The following is a 15,493-nucleotide window of genomic DNA, read 5'->3' on the forward strand; positions in this document are numbered from 1 at the left end:
TGACGGTGCCTGACGCAATGCGTGTTTGCTGACTGGCACGAATGAATTTATACCCACGCGGGCCAAGCTCCCCTGCCAGCCATGACGCCTCTTGGCCCTTAGCACAGGAAGGTGGTTTGTGGAGATCTTTTCTGGGGAGCTACTGAATTCCAGAGAAGAGACACTGCCACCCAGGAAACCAAACCTCAGCCTTTCAAGCCAGCTTCATTCTACTCACACCCTGTGCACCTCCAGCCAGGCCAAGCAATGGACCAGGGCACCTGTGAAGGGCCAGGACCCTTGCCATCCACGTGAGTCCTGTTAGCTCGGCCTCCCTACTGGCCTCAGAAGACAACTCCCTCCTCTCCCAACTGTTTGATGAGGACTGGCCTGGGAAGCCCCCCACGAAGGGCCATTCTCTCCAACGTGCCACTGCCTGGCTGCAGGGGGTGTCTGCGGCCTCCACTTCTGGGTTTGGTCATGCAAATCTGACACAGCCACCGGACTAAATGGAAAACTGCAAATTCGAGGACGACCACGGCGTTTTTCCAAAACAGTTTAATTTTAAAAAAGGTGGAGAAATCTGAAAAAATTAGAGGGGTGGGGGAAGCAATGGGAAAACCCAAAAAAAGCATACCGTGTGAGTCTACTGGCTCAGCCACAAAGAAACACCACCATCAAAAAGATATTTAAGTTTAATACAAATTTTATACAAAGAAAATGTGAAAAAATACTTCCATATGCTAAAAGCAATTATGCTTCACAAATAAGGCCAGCTAGGCTATTTTTTTTTTTTTTTGACAACTGCAATTCACAAATGTTCTTTCTCTGTGTTCTTCTAATACTCTTCTTAGTTCTTCTCTAATATGGGGAACTAGCTGGAAACTGTACAGTTCGCATCCTCTTAACAATGAAGAGAAAGTAAACGAGACTAAAATGTACAACGAAACGTACTGGAATGATATCGGACAGTTAATTTGCTCATATACATACATCACCTTTTGCTTTTTGATCAATGCTTTTTGTTTTACACACATACAAAATGGTTCTACAGCATACGTAGTGTCACGGACAGCATGACGGGGTGTTGCTTTCTCTCATACTGCCTTTGTTTCATGCTTACATAAAAATGTGAAATTCCATCATATAAATAATACGTACATGCTTCATCCCAGACTCGAATGTCCTCTGCGTGCGCCTTGCCTGAGTCCTCGCTTCCAAGAAGCGCAGCGTCTCTGACCAAGTGTGTGAGTGTGTGTTTAAAGGAATCACAAAGCAAAGCAAAGATTTTTTTTTCAGAGTTCATGATCCTAACACTTTCTAGGCTCTCCTCTTCTGCCACTGAGCTAAATGGGGCTTGTTTCTTTCTCTTCTGTAAACAAGGACATTGTGTTTTTTCCCTTTTAGGAGTAGAATCGTTTAAATCACATGAAATAAACTAGCTTCTCCCTGTGTCCGTCTGGTCCAGAGAGCTTGTGTTTTAGGAACGTTGTAATGCAGTAGCTGAAAGGAGCCCATGGCTTCACGGGGTAGAGTCTGTGCCAGAACTCCCGATCCCAGCATGCTGAGTACAGACACGTGAGTGAAAACGGCTGGCCCTCCCCTGGGTACCCAAGGATGAGGACGTGAGTGTGAAAGCGGTCCCCGGGCCCAGCTTCCATTCCATTGTGTGACATACGGACTAACTGACCATCCCTTCTCCAACACCAGAACATTCTTTTTGTTGTTGGGGTTGGCTTTTTTTGTTTTTGTAATTGTTTTTTTCTTTTTTATAAGTTAAAGTTAATACAAATATAAAAAGGAGAAGGTCCTCTAGGTTCAGGGACATCCACAAATTGTACATTATTTACACCTAACGCACAGGGCTCATGTGGGTGAACGGTCCGCAGTCAAAGCCGATGCAGGGCGTCCTGTAGTGTCGCAGCCCCCGCGCCAGGGGCTCAGGCCCGTCCGAGGGTTCGTCATTCTCCAGTCTGAAGGTGGCTGTTCTCCTGTCTTTGTCGTTTCTCCTTTTCCTGGCGTCTGGGTTTTTCTCCCCATGGGATGGACGGTCTGTGTCCCGATTCGCTGCTAGTCCCAGAAGGTGTCCAGCCGAGACTCTTTCGGGAGGAGACTCTTGGTGCTGGTACTGGTGTTGTGCTCGGAACGTGCCGATCCCCTCTTCTCTTCGCTGCTGCTCCAACTGGATTTGCTACTCCGGGAATGGTCTGGGGAGGAAAGCCAACGTGTTTAGCATGCCTGCCCACCTGCACCTGAGCATAACTAGCCTGCAATCTGACCTACCCTCCCCACTCATGGTTCACACGCTGCCACCACTGACTGCCCTGCATCTGTTGGTCTGCAGCGAATTAAGGTAGAACAGCTTGTTTTTTCGGATTTAACAACAGCTGGTTAGAAAAACAACAGGGTGTCATGCTCACAGAGAATTAAGATGTGTGAAAAAGGTTCTGAACCGCCAAGGAAGGCCTTTCTTGTGCTGTGTCTGGAACTGTGTACCCTTACTACGTGACTGAGTGACACTAAGAACCCCATGCACTTCTGGGTCCAACCTTGGCCCCTGGAGAAAGACACCGAAATGTGGCATGCAGTCTGCTTCCATTAATGGGATTTCTTTTAGCAATATATAGGCAACTTGAAAAATGGACTTTATAACCAAGTCACACTTGTCCACCCAAGGGAGAGGATCATAAAGGAGAAGAATGGTTAAGGTTCACCTGGGAACACAGACCCTCTGACTCCCAGTAAGGACAAGCTTATGGGTGACTGAAGGATCCAGAACCAGAGTAAGACCTAGGATGGCTTCAAGGACGCAGACAAGGAGCTGAGTAGTGAATGAGTAAGAAATAAATGAAGAAGCTGAAGGAAGAGGCAAATGAGGTGTCTGTGAAGAGCACTTTAGCGAACAGCCCAGGTCTGCCGGTTCTGCTGGCAGCTGACTGGGAGAAATCTTCCAGCCAACCACTAGGATCCATTACATCTTGGATCATTTACCAAGTTCAGACAGACTGGGATAGAATTATGTTTTAATGTCTTGAGGGGGGTGATAATGTCTCGTTAAAAGAGGCTGAGGGCAAGAGGAGTGGGGCAGGGAGGGGGCCACGCTACTCCCCGGGGGGCTGCACTTCTTCCTGCCTGGTAAAAAGGCATGTGTGGGTGTCATCATGAGTTCCGGAAGATAAGCAGTGAAGAGAAGCACAAAGATCTCCAAGTCATGTGGGGAGAACTCAGGAGGGAACTGCTTAGTCACCTGTATCAGTGACCAAGAGGGGACAATACTATGGTGGGCAGAGCTGGGGGCAAAGGCAGAGTCTTCTTAACAATCCTCAGTCGGCCTCCTTACGCCTTCCTCCCTCAGCCGCCATGCCTATGCTTTTAGTTCCTCGGAAGGACTCTGGGGCGTGATGCAGCTGGACATCCCCGTCCGTCAGAAAATCCCAGAGTCATGCAGTCAGCCCGCGTCAAGTCCTTCCAGCTCTGGTGGGGGCAGAGACCAGCGGCGGGGACTGGAAGAAAGAGGACCAGGGCCAAGCTGAGTTCAGTATCTCTCTCCCAGCACCAGGCTGGCCAACAGAGGGGTCTGCAGGTCCTCCTGGAGAGGACACGGGACACTGGGTGACAGAGCCAATCACCACAGGGGGGAATCGGTGTTCATCTAGGACCCTTTATGAAGAGAGCGAGGACCATCTCCACCAAGAAGCCAGGCCACACGCTCACTGTCATTTCCTAATGCGGTTTGTGATGGCGACCAGAGGCGCAGAGAAGAAATGTTGCAGAGGAAGACCCACCACTCGAAATAACAGGAGAAGACACACCCACAGAGAAAAACACAGACACACACACAACGAGCCTTCTGCATGCCAGGAAGAGGCCCCGGCAGCTTCCGCAAGACAGGGTCATACTTACACTTCTGGGCGGGGTAGTTGGGGTGCGGCTGGTGGTCTGTGGTGGTTGGGGCATAGGCAGGTTGCTTGTCACACCTTTTGCTAACTGAAGAGATAGCACAGGTAGCCTCAGAGTCTGTGAGAGAGCTGGAATTCCGCACACCCCCGAGTGCTTACTATTTTTGTTCATCAACAGGCTATTATTAGAACCAGATGGCACCTTCATTCATGTCACCATTGTCCAACTTAATGCAAAGCACAGGAGACTAAAAAATGCGTATCAAACCACAAACTGGATCACTGGACACAGCACAGCATTACAGGTAGGAAATAAGGTATACAGTGACATAAAAGCAGCTCGGCATTTGTGTAAGCCACAACTTCTCAGAACCACTGGCTCTATAAATAGCCTAACTTAACCATGGGAAACAGAGGCAGGCACTAGAAACATGCTCGGGTTGAAGGCACCACCCGAGAAATCCAGACAATTTAAGGCAAGTAATAACTAACTGCCCACAGTGATAACAGAATAGGGAGGAGAGGATGGAGAAGGCACACGTGGTGAAGGGGATGGAGGAAGGAGCTCTGGATGAGGTGGCAAGGAAATTAAATTCTCAGCTACGATGGCAGGACACCAACAAATCACATCTGAAATCAGAGAGTCCAAAAACTGATATGAAAGGAGTCAGCATAAATAACTGATACGGTGAGAAGTTTGGTAGGAAAACTGAAAGTAAGACAAGGGAGAAAATTGAAACTCCAGGAAGAAGTAAGGCTGTAAAAGAATGGAAATGTAATCATAGTACACTATGTGACTCCGCCATGAATGATATATATGGTCTTGTAAGTTAAGAATTGTCACATTGCAACTTTTTAGACTAAGCCAACAGACAAGAGTGAGGCTTAAGGGCAGTTATAGAACAGAATGTACATGTTCTCAACCTTGAAAATGGGAAAGTCAGGGCCGGTGGGAAGCCTGGCTCTCAGAGGGGTGGGAGAGGTAAGGAGAAGATGTGCTGCCAAGAGGGGTCAAGGGATACTGTCTGTAGCTGCCAAAACAAAAAAGCTAAGGGGGCAAGTGTTTTATTGGAGCAAGGTAACCCAAACAGCACATAAAATAGTAATGTCAGTAGTGTGGGAAGAGGAAGGGAAGAGCAATTCCCATCTTTTAAAGCTGGAAGTCAACAAGTAATAGCTAAAGTCAAGAAGTAGAGGTACAGGCAAGTACATTATTTATTAACAAGGAGGACCAGAAACAGCAGTGTAAACTAGAACTAGGAAGAGTTTCTCCCTGAACTATTTTATTCTCTGCAACTCTATGCATATATAGCTTTGACTAAAAGCTTAAAATTAAAAGACGAACAGGAGAGGCCCAGGCCCACGTACTAAGGGGAGCTCATAACTTACTAAAATTCTCTCCAACTCGACCATAGATGTACCGTCCTAGTACTTCATGTACAAAAATAGCTCAGAAGCCTTGATGTTTTTAAAATTCATGTTCCCTCTGGATAGGTAACGTGCGCTATCACCAGAAAGAAGTGCTGGCAGAAGTAAAGTGAGACGGATGAGGAATTAATTAGAAGGGGATCAAAACTGAGGAAGTCTTTCTGCTTTGATGTGACCCGTCAACACAAACTGCTTTGGTGAGAAACTCCAGAAGACTGACACTGCATTCCCGCACAGGCCCCTGTGGCCTCCCTGCCGCTTCTCACCCGCTGAGAATCACTGCAGCGCTGACTGCAAAAGGTGCTTCTCCTGCCAGTTTGACCATGGGCTCCATGGTGCTCTCACTGTGCTGATGGGACTCTTTCCCCAGCCTCTTTCCAAGTCCTAAATGTGGAACTAAATCTCTTGTTTTTGAGACAAAGTCTCACTCTGTCGCCCAGGCTGTAATGCAGTGGTGGGATATGGGCTCACTGTAACCTCCACCTCCTGGGTTCAGGCAATTCTCTTGCCTCAGCCTCCTGAGTAGCTGGGATTACAGAGGGGCATCACCACACCCAGCTAATTTTTTGTGCTTTTATCGTAGAGACAGGGTTTCACCATGTTGGTCAGGCTGGTCTCAAACTCCTGACCTCAAATGATCCGCCCACCTTGGCCTCTCAAAGTGCTGGAATTACAGGCAAGAGACACCACACCTGACCTAAATGTGGTGCTAAATCTCTTTTAGTGTAGCCCTGGGTGCACCTCAATCTTTATCCAAAACCTGGAGAGGAGGCCCTTTCTGACATGAAGATACCATGATTCTAGCCAATCCAGTCATCTTTTAAGAAAAATCTCTGCTGCTGACCATGGTGGCACATGCCTGTGATCCCAGCTACTCAAGAGGTTGAGGTGGGAGAATCCTTTGATCTCAGGCCAAGTTTAAGGCCAGCCTGGGCAACTCCTGTTTCTTAAGAACAAAAAAGGTTTCAAAACAACATTTAAAAATAAAAATGTGCAGGCCTGTTAATGATTTAGGGGGACAGTGGAGTTCAGAATAGAAACTGTGTCCTATGAGCAGTGGAGCATGTGAGTGCAATGGCATGATCTCAGCTCACTGCAACCTCTGCCTCCCAGGTTCAAGTGATTCTCCTGCCTCAGCCTGCCAAGTAACTGGGATAACAGGCACACACCACCATGCCCAGCTAATTTTGTATTTTAGTAGAGACGGGGGTTGCTCCATGTTGGTCAAGCTGGTCTCAAACTCCCAACCTCAGGTGATCCGCCTGCCTCGGCCTCCTAAAGTGCTGGGATTGCAGGCGTGAGCCACAGCACCCAGCTTTTTTTTTTAAGGATGAGGTCTCATTCTGTTGACCAGCTGGAGTGCAGTGGCAGTCACAGGCACTCATGGCAGCTTCAAAACTCGTAGGTTCAAGTGACCCCCTGCCTCAGCCTCTCCAAGTAGCTGGGACTACCAGTGCACCTAGCTCGAGAATAACAACCCTTGGAGAGACATCTAACTGGGTTGAGGAAGGAGACAGGATGGGTCTTGAGCTGTGCCATTCAATATGGTAACCACTAAAATCAGATACAATGTGAAATTCCATTCCTCAGCGACACTAGCCACCGTTCAAGGGTTCAGTAGCTACATGTGGCTAGTGGTTACCATAGTGGACACTGCAAATAAAAGAACATGGCCACTGTCACAGAACGTTCTATTGGAGGTGCAAGGTGTCAAGGAAGGCACTTGGAGATACATGAGAATATTAAAGTGCCTAGGAAGAAAAGCAGTACAGAGTGACAAATCTGGCTACAACAAAGGATGCGGATGCCTTTGAATGTCAGAAGGGAAGGACAGAGTGCCACGGAGGCCCCGCAGAGGGCAGCCTTAAGCGCCCAGGACAGGTGATGCAGCGCGAGGTGCAGGGAGGTCCTAAACAGAGCAGAGAACTTGAGAAATGGCCACCATGGACGGTGGAATCATAAGCTGATGGAAAAAAAAAAAACTTGTATCAGAACACAGGTGTCTGGCCAGGCACGGTGGCTCACATCTGTAATCCCAACACTTTGGGAAGCCAAGGTGGGTGAATCACTTGAGGTCGGGAGTCCAAGACCAGCCTGGCCAATACAGTGAAACCCTGTCTCTAGTAAAAACAGAAAAAATTAGCTGGACTTGGTGATGCATGCCTGTAATCCCAACTACTCAGGAGACTGAGGCAGGAGAGTCACTTGAACCGCGGAGGCAGAGGTTGCAGTGAGCTGAGATCATGTCACTGCACTCCAGCCTAGGCGACAGAGCAAGACTCTGTCAAAAGGAGGGAGGGAGGAAAGAAGTAGGGGGAAGAAGGGAAGGGAAGGAGGAGGAAGGGCTGGGCATGGTAGCTCAAGCCTATAATCCCAACACTTTGGGAGGTCGAGGAGGGTGGATCACCTGAGGTCAGGAGTTCAAGACCAGCCTGATCAACATGGTGAAGCCCCATCTCTACTAAAAATACAAAAATTAGCTGGGCGTGGTGGTGTGCGCCTATAATCCCAGCTACTCAGGAGGCTAAGGCAGGAGAATCACTTGAACCTGGGAGAGGGAGGTTGCAGTGAGCTAAGATCACACCACTGCACTCCAGCCTGGGTGACAGTGAGACTCTGTCTCCAAAAAAAAAAAAAGAATCAGCAAGCAGAAAGGTTCTAGAGCTGTGGTGCCAGGCAAAAACTCTGAATGAAGTAAAACTGTCTTCCTCCAGGAAGGCACCTTCTCTGAACCCTTCTGCAGTCACCTAAAACTGCTTTAAGAAAGTGCAGGAAAAAGACACTTTGGTCTAGGAAAGGAAAACAGCTCAAACCTCACAGGAGAAAAACTCCCGATGTCAAGTCTCAGAAGATTTCCCCAAATCTGCCTGCCAGGTGATTCCCCAAAAGCAAAGGATTTTACAGAAAGATCATTCACCTAAGCACTGCCTTCATTTCTCAAAGGCTTGAGTGCCTTCCTCTACCAGACACAGGTATTAAGACCTCTCAATCAAGACTTTTACCATGCTCATTTCTTCCCCGAGAGCAAAAAGACTACCCAGTCCAAATGCACTTCTTCTACCCCACCCCAGGTCAGCAACAGAACCCTCTGTCCAAACAGAGTTTTATGTGGATCCCGAGTAAATACATCTGGTAATACTGATCAGCTTGGAGAGGTACTCGAAAGTTAACATGCTCAACTACCTCCTCACCCCCCACTAACCCACCCCAGCCACCCCTAAGGATCCGTAATCGTTTGGAAACCATTGGAATAAACCCTTCAAATTCTCCCCAACTGCCCATCTGAAATGTGAAAGCATAGTTCGCCCACAAGGGGGCAACATACCAGAGCCTGGGTTGGAGCCCAAGAGAACGGAGGAGGGCGTCTCCCTGGAGCCAGAAAGGTCGAGGGTCTAGAAATACAAAAAGAAAAAGATGAACTCAAGGCACTGAGGCCAATGGAGTCCCCGCAGGGAAACCCAGGGAGCCACGAGGGTGCTCCATCACTGCCCCCCAAAGCATCTCAGTGCCCTCTGCCTGGCACAGTCTGGTGGGAGTGATGGGCACAGGGCAGCCAGGTGGCCAAACCCTGGTGCCATCTCCCACATGAACAGGCTGGAACACAGCACCGGGGTGACCCCTGACTCCACTCTAGAACCCTCCAACATTCAGTGTTCCCTGAACTCCACTAACAGATCCCTCTCCAGATTTTTGCCCTGTCCACAGAGAAGGTATATTACTTCAAAATTCTATCAGTTTGCTTTTAATTGATGCTAGTCTCTGATTAGGCAATACTACCAGTGAAAACATGTTTTAACTGACAGTCTAATGATTTATCTTTTTCCTAATATTCACTGAAATAGATATACAATAACTAAAAACTGTAAAAAACTATATACTCACGAAAATAGTCTGCATACCATCAATGTCACATACATCACACCCTGGCAAACAAGGAGGTGAAACCTTCATGGCCCAATATGGCTGCCACTAGCCACATGTGGCTACTGAAATCGCAATTAATTGATATTAAATTAAATTGTAAAATCAGGTCCTGGCTCACACTAGCTGCATTTCAAGTGCTCAAAAGTTGCACGTGGCTAGCAGCTACCATATGGATGGGAGGTACAGAACATTTCCTTTATCACAGAAAGTTCTGTGCAACACTATTCTACACTTTGAGAGTCCCCAGGGGAGAGTACTGGGGGGCAGGTGCCAGGTCCCACACACGCCAGCTTGGGCTCCATATTCCCACACATCCACTAGAAATTCTGGCACACTGGTAAGACTCTGCATTCCTCCAGACAAGCCTCCCACAGCATAAAACATTCAGGGGTGGCAGACATGGGGTCTTAAGTCCACTTGGCACAAAGGGTTGATGTCACCAGCCAAAGTCATGGGGGGGATCCTCACCGAGCCACTGTCCTTGCTTTTCTCAGCGGACGTCTCCTTCTCTTTGGAGGCACTGGCCGTTTCTGAAGGTGCTGACTGTGTGCTCGAGGAGCTCCCCTGGGACGATTTGTTTAGTGTTTCTGTGTTCACCTCAGCATCCGCTTCCTGCTGAGGAGCAGTAGCTGGGTACAAAGCAGAGGCAGAGACGTCACATGTACACACAATATGATGATTTTGAAACATGCCTGGAGCTCCGTCCTTCACCCAAGGCTTAGCCCTACCCAGGGCGTAAGGTGTAGGCTCGAGGGAGGTAGATTACCAGAATTTTCCAGAAGCTGGAATTCCAAATTTTAACATACACATGATTTTACTTATTTATTTTTTTTTGAGATGGAATCTTGTTCTCTCCCAGGCTGGAATGCAGTGATATGATCTCAGCTCACTGCAACCTCTATCTCCCAGGTTCGAGTGATTCTCTTCTTAGCCTCCCAAGTAGCTGGGACTACAGGTGCCCACAACCACACCTGGCTAATTTTTGTATTTTTAGTAGAGACGGGGTTTCACCATGTTGGCCAGGCTGGTCTTGAACTCCTGACCTCAAGTGACCTGCTCACCTTGGCCTCCCAAAAAAAAAAAGTGCTGGGATTACAGGTGTGAGCCACCACTCCCAGTCAACATGTTGATTTTTAATGGTTAGCAATTCAAGTTTTATTAAATCATTCTGGAGATGAAAATATATTCTTGGAACAAATTAAGCCCATTAACAAGAGCCAGCCTGCAACTGCCAATTTAGAGTTACTCTATTTAATCACTTCTAGGTGGAGACTTGGATTTTCAGCCCCAGGGACTTGCTTCCTTCTAAGGTGGGACAGGAAAACCACATGACAGGCGACATGCTGTCAGAGGCCCAGAGCATCTGGAGGTGGCAGAAACTTGGATACACAGAAAAACAGGGCGTTTGGGAGGAATTTAGGAAGAACAGACATAATTATGTCACAGAAAAAGGAAGGCCTGAAAGACACTTTGGCCATCTTGGCAAAACAGCAAAAGGCTCATCAGACACATTCCAGAACTTAGGGAAAACACAAGGAGACTTTACTCCAGGAAGAGGGCAAAAGTGTCTACAAAGAAGACATCTCCCTGAAGACTAAAGAACAGAGCAAGGTATGCTCCAATATTGCCATTTAAAAAATAATAACAGATTTCTCTAGAGCAAGAGCTGGCAAGCAAGGACTCTGTTTTACTGGCGGACAGCCACGTCCATCCATTTACATTTCACCTATGGCTGCTTCTGCACTGTAACAGCAGAGTTACGTAGTTGCGACAGAAACCACATGGTGTACAAAGCCTAAAATATTCACTCAACCTCTGGTCAAGGTTCTCACACTTGAGTCATTTACACACCACCTTTGCAAATTTTGCCAATCTGCAGACATACTACCTGATTGTATTATTTGTGTGACACTTGAAATTCTTTTTTTTTTTTTTTTTTTTGACGGAGTTTCACTGTTGTTACCCAGGCTGGAGTGCAATGGCGCGATCTCGGCTCACCGCAACCTCCGCCTCCTGGGTTCAGGCAATTCTCCTGCCCCAGCCTCCTGATTCGCTGGGATTACAGGCACGCGCCACCATGCCCAGCTAATTTTTTTCTGTATTTTTTTAGTAGAGACGGGGTTTCACCATGTTGACCAGGATGGTCTCGATCTCTTGACCTCGTGATCCACCCGCCTCGGCCTCCCACAGTGCTGGGATTACAGGCTTGAGCCACCGCGCCCGGCCAACACTTGAAATTCTTTAAAATGGAAGTGTTTAATTCCAAGCATACAAATGTAGTATCATTTGCCATAAATAAAAGCTAATTGTAAAAAATAACTTACGGGCTGGGCATGGTGGCTCACGCCTGTAATCCCAGCACTCTGGGAGGCCAAGGCAGGCAGGTCACTTGAGGTCAGGAGTTCAAGACCAGCCTGGCCAACACGGTGAAATACAAAAATTTCTATCTACTAAAAATACAAAAATTAGCTGGGCGTGGTGGCATGTGCCTGTAATCCCAGCTACCCGGGAGGCTGAAGCAGGAAAATCACTTGAACTTAGGAGGTAGAGGTTGCAGTGAGCCAAGATCGCACCACTGCCAGCCTGGGGGACAAGAGCGAAACTCTGTCTAAAAGTAATAATTTATAAAATAATATTGATAAATTCTAACTAGATAGTGCTTCCTGCTGGAGGCTCCAGGCCTGAGGACTGCTTGTTCTATGGTTGGAAAGGTTGATTATAAATATTACAGCAGTGTAAAACACAGGTTCCAAACCAACACTTTTTACTTAAAGAAATTGGAAATCCCTATTATTTAAAGCCACAAGTCCATTACTGCCAAAAAAAAAAAAAGTGTCTCAACCTCAATACTACTGACATTTTAGGCCTCAGAAGAGATCAAGGGTTCTACAAAGATCAAAGGTTCAAAATGCCCATGGCTCATGTCTTAGCTATGCATCTGCCCAGCTATGGGCCTGCACGCTGCTCACCAGAAGAAACACAGTTGTTTTTGAGTGAGAGTGTCCAGGAGCCAGGCAAGCTCCCTGGTCAATCAGCCGTGACCCCTGAGGTCCACAGGAGAGACCAAAGCCCAGCCACTGCAGCCCAGAACAGAAGGCAGCCCCATGGGACATTACCTGACTGAGTACAGGACTTCATGTGTTCGGGCCAGTGAGCTTGCTGGCAGGGGTAGTCGCAGTAGCTGGTGTTCCAACAGCAGTAAAAGATGGCCTCCTTCTTGCAGTTGGCACACCACTGCTTCTTCTTGGTCTCGTCCACCGCCTGCTGCTTCTCCAGCTCCAGCTGCTTCTTCACCTCGGCGATGAGCCGGTCCCGCTCCTGCTCCAGGCTCTGCCGCATCTCTGCCATGGTCAGCTCTGGTGGAGGAGGGGGAAGAACGCTCATCACCTGACCCCAGCCTGGGACACGGGGCTATTCCTGTCCCCAGATTCAGGCAGACAAGGGTGCAAGACCCCACTGGGAAAAGCCCTGTCTGTGTACGTGTGGGCAGTAACCTAGCTGGAGTCTTCATCTATAAACAGGACGTTCATCAAAGCGACCAGATGGCGCTGCCTGTTGAGAGTGAATGTGAGGTGCCCAGAGTGGAGATAACCCCCCCCAGGGGATTTTCAACCCCAGACTACATTCTGGGAATTCCTCAAAGTAACCCTTGAAACAGCCACCACACTAAACGCACTTTCCAGCCGATGATTCATTAACATGAGGCTTTCTCGCCCTATCAAATACCTATATAGCACCTACTACATGGAGACACTGTTCTATGTACTTTGTAACTATTAACTCACGCCATCCTCATCCTAATAATCCTACAGGAGAAGTACTACTATTCTACCCCTTTCGCATCTCTACTAAAAGTACAAAACTCAGCCAGGCATGGTGGCACACACCTGTAATCCCAGCTCCTAGGGAGGCTGAACCTGGGAGGCAGAGGCTGCAAGGAGTCGAGATTGCTCTACTGCTCTCCAGCCTGGAAGACAGAGTGAGACTCTGCCTTAAAAAAAAAGGAAAACGAGAAGAAGCAACATCTAAATAAGTGTCTAGAAAGAATGAACCACGGGCTCCTCTCCAGGCAGCTCTGAAGGGATTGAAGTCTGTAAGGTGTGGCTTAGATGCAGACCACAGGTGAGCCGGAAGGCACACCCAGGCCTGGGTCCCCAGTTTAAGAGTTTTCCTGCTGGCTGCCAGCAACCTGTCTGATACTATGTGAGGGTCTGAAGCAATCGCTCCTACCTTTGGGGAAAAGCTTATCTATACAGAATGACGGGCCAAAACCTCTGTATATCTAACCCAGGGACCAATGAAGTATCTTTCTCCACACTGAGCGGTGCATGGGAAGCATCCAGATGTTGTTAAGTGCCCAGCATTCAATGATGAACAGGGTGAAGACTGCCCAGACTTGAACTGTGGCCACGTGACTTTCAACAACTTCCTCAACATGTCAGTTTCTTCACTTGAAAATGGCGGGGGTGGGGGTGGGGATGGGGGTGGGGGTGGGGGTGGGGGTGGGGATGGATATGTCCATAGCATGCAGGTGTGGGAGAAAAAAAAAAGGAAAAACAAAAACCAGGGATCTAACAGATCCCTTTATCACCAGAGTTTCTGTAATAAAATTAGTGAATTCATGAAAAAGTATTTAAAGTGGTTTCTGTACAAAGTTATAAGCTTCACGAGTGGGAGCTACTATAGTGATCCTTGTTGTTTTATTTACTTTTTATTTTTATTTTTTGAGACGGAGTTTCGCTCGTTACCCGGGCTGGAGTGCAGTGGCGCAATCTCAGCTCAGCACAACCTCCACCTCCTGGGTTCAAGCAATTCTCCTGCCTCAGCCTCCCAAGTAGCTGGGACTACAGGCATGTGCCACCATGCCCAGCTAATTTTTGTACTTTTAGTAGAGAAGGGTTTCACCATGTTGACCAGGATGGTCTCGATCTCTTGACCTCATGATCCACCCGCCTTGGCCTCCCAAAGTGCTGGGATTATAGGCATGAGCCACCCCCCCCCCAACCTACTTTTTATTTTTTTGAGATAGGGTCTTGCTTGTTTGCCCTGGCTGGAGTGCAGTGGTACATAGTTGACTGCAGCCTCAACTTCTCAGGCTCAAGTGATCCTCCTTCATCAGCCTCCCAAAGAGCCGGGAACACAGACACACACTACCAGGCCCAGTTTATGGTTTAAAATTTTGTGTAGAGATGGGGTTTCGCCAGATTACCCAGGCTGGAATCGAACTCCTGGGCTCAAGCAATCCTCCCATCTGGGCCTCCCAAAGGGCTGGAATTACAGGTGTGAGCTGCAGTGTCTGACCAATCCTCATCATTTTATTGTTGAAGCTGATGTTCTAAAACAGAGGAAAGAGGGGCTCCCACCAACACACCAGCTCTTACACCTGGTTTCTCCAGGACAGACTCTCAGGATTCTGCGTTCTCCCTGTAAGTCGTACAATCCTAGCCTAGTTTTAACTGCACTCACATCTGGGCTTGACTACAGAGGTGCAAAGAAGTTCACACTCAAAACCCCCCTCCATTTAGACCAGTGTGTCAGGCCTTACCCAAGTTGTGTTTCATTTCAGAGAGCTCTTGCTGGTGCAGCCACTGGAGCTTCTCTATCTCGATCCTCAGCCTGCGGATCTGGAAGAGGGAGAACAAGACTCTTAAAAAGCTGCCTCATGCAATTCACCAGCAGGGCCCAGCAGCTCAGCCATGGCTGGCTGTAAGGAGTATGGGACTCATCCTAACCTTCCCACAGCTATAGTCCAGAGAGGTGACCAGTGGGTGAACCCAAAGTCATCAGAAACACTGGTTCAGAAAACCAAGTATACACAGGCCATCGAGTCCAAGAAATACTGGCACGAGGAGAAGCCACTTAAAGTGACAAGGACCAGACTTTCATATAGATAATGTTAAAGGTTTGATTAGGATTTTGGTCTTTAAATATGAAACAAAGATAGCTAGATTTCCTCTTACATAACAACATGGGGGACCATTTAGCATCCATACTTACTCACCTACAATTCCAAAGCCGGACATCTCTGAAAACCAAAGGGTATTTCTGGGTAGGGGAGGTGTCACTTTGGGGCCAAACTCATTTAGAAGGGAAAATAAAAAAATTAACTTGACCTGATCTAATAGAAAACTAATTAAACAGTGTTTTGGCCGGGCGCAGTGGCTCACCCCTGTAATCCTAGCACTTTGGGAGGCTGAGGTGGGTGGATCACCTGAGGTCAGGAGTTCAAGACCAGCCTAGCCATCATGGTGAAACCCCATCTT

General features: G+C 47.9%; 1 protein-coding gene across 35 annotated transcripts in view; it reads right to left on the reverse strand.

Annotated features, from left to right (window-relative positions):
- Window positions 1–656: 656 nt before the first annotated feature.
- The window catches only part of ZMYND8 (zinc finger MYND-type containing 8), a 148,618-nt gene continuing 133,781 nt past the window's right edge, over window positions 657–15,493 (reverse strand). For 26 of the 35 annotated variants that reach the window (XM_017541340.2, XM_017541352.1, XM_017541347.1 and 23 more), the window contains 6 exons: window positions 14,776–14,854; window positions 12,347–12,586; window positions 9,699–9,859; window positions 8,632–8,698; window positions 3,883–3,966; window positions 657–2,186 (listed from right to left, as the gene is read on the reverse strand). In XM_017541340.2, the coding sequence (XP_017396829.1) occupies window positions 2,050–2,186; window positions 3,883–3,966; window positions 8,632–8,698; window positions 9,699–9,859; window positions 12,347–12,586; window positions 14,776–14,854 (768 nt within the window). In that variant the 3' untranslated portion in view covers window positions 657–2,049. The remainder of the gene's footprint in view (window positions 2,187–3,882; window positions 3,967–8,631; window positions 8,699–9,698; window positions 9,860–12,346; window positions 12,587–14,775; window positions 14,855–15,493) is intronic. The other 9 variants (XM_017541357.2, XM_017541350.2, XM_017541353.2 and 6 more) reach the window with 1 other exon arrangement.

This window comes from Cebus imitator, unplaced genomic scaffold (assembly GCF_001604975.1).
Source record: "Cebus imitator isolate Cc_AM_T3 unplaced genomic scaffold, Cebus_imitator-1.0 Scaffold132, whole genome shotgun sequence".
Taxonomy (NCBI): Eukaryota; Metazoa; Chordata; class Mammalia; order Primates; family Cebidae; genus Cebus; species Cebus imitator.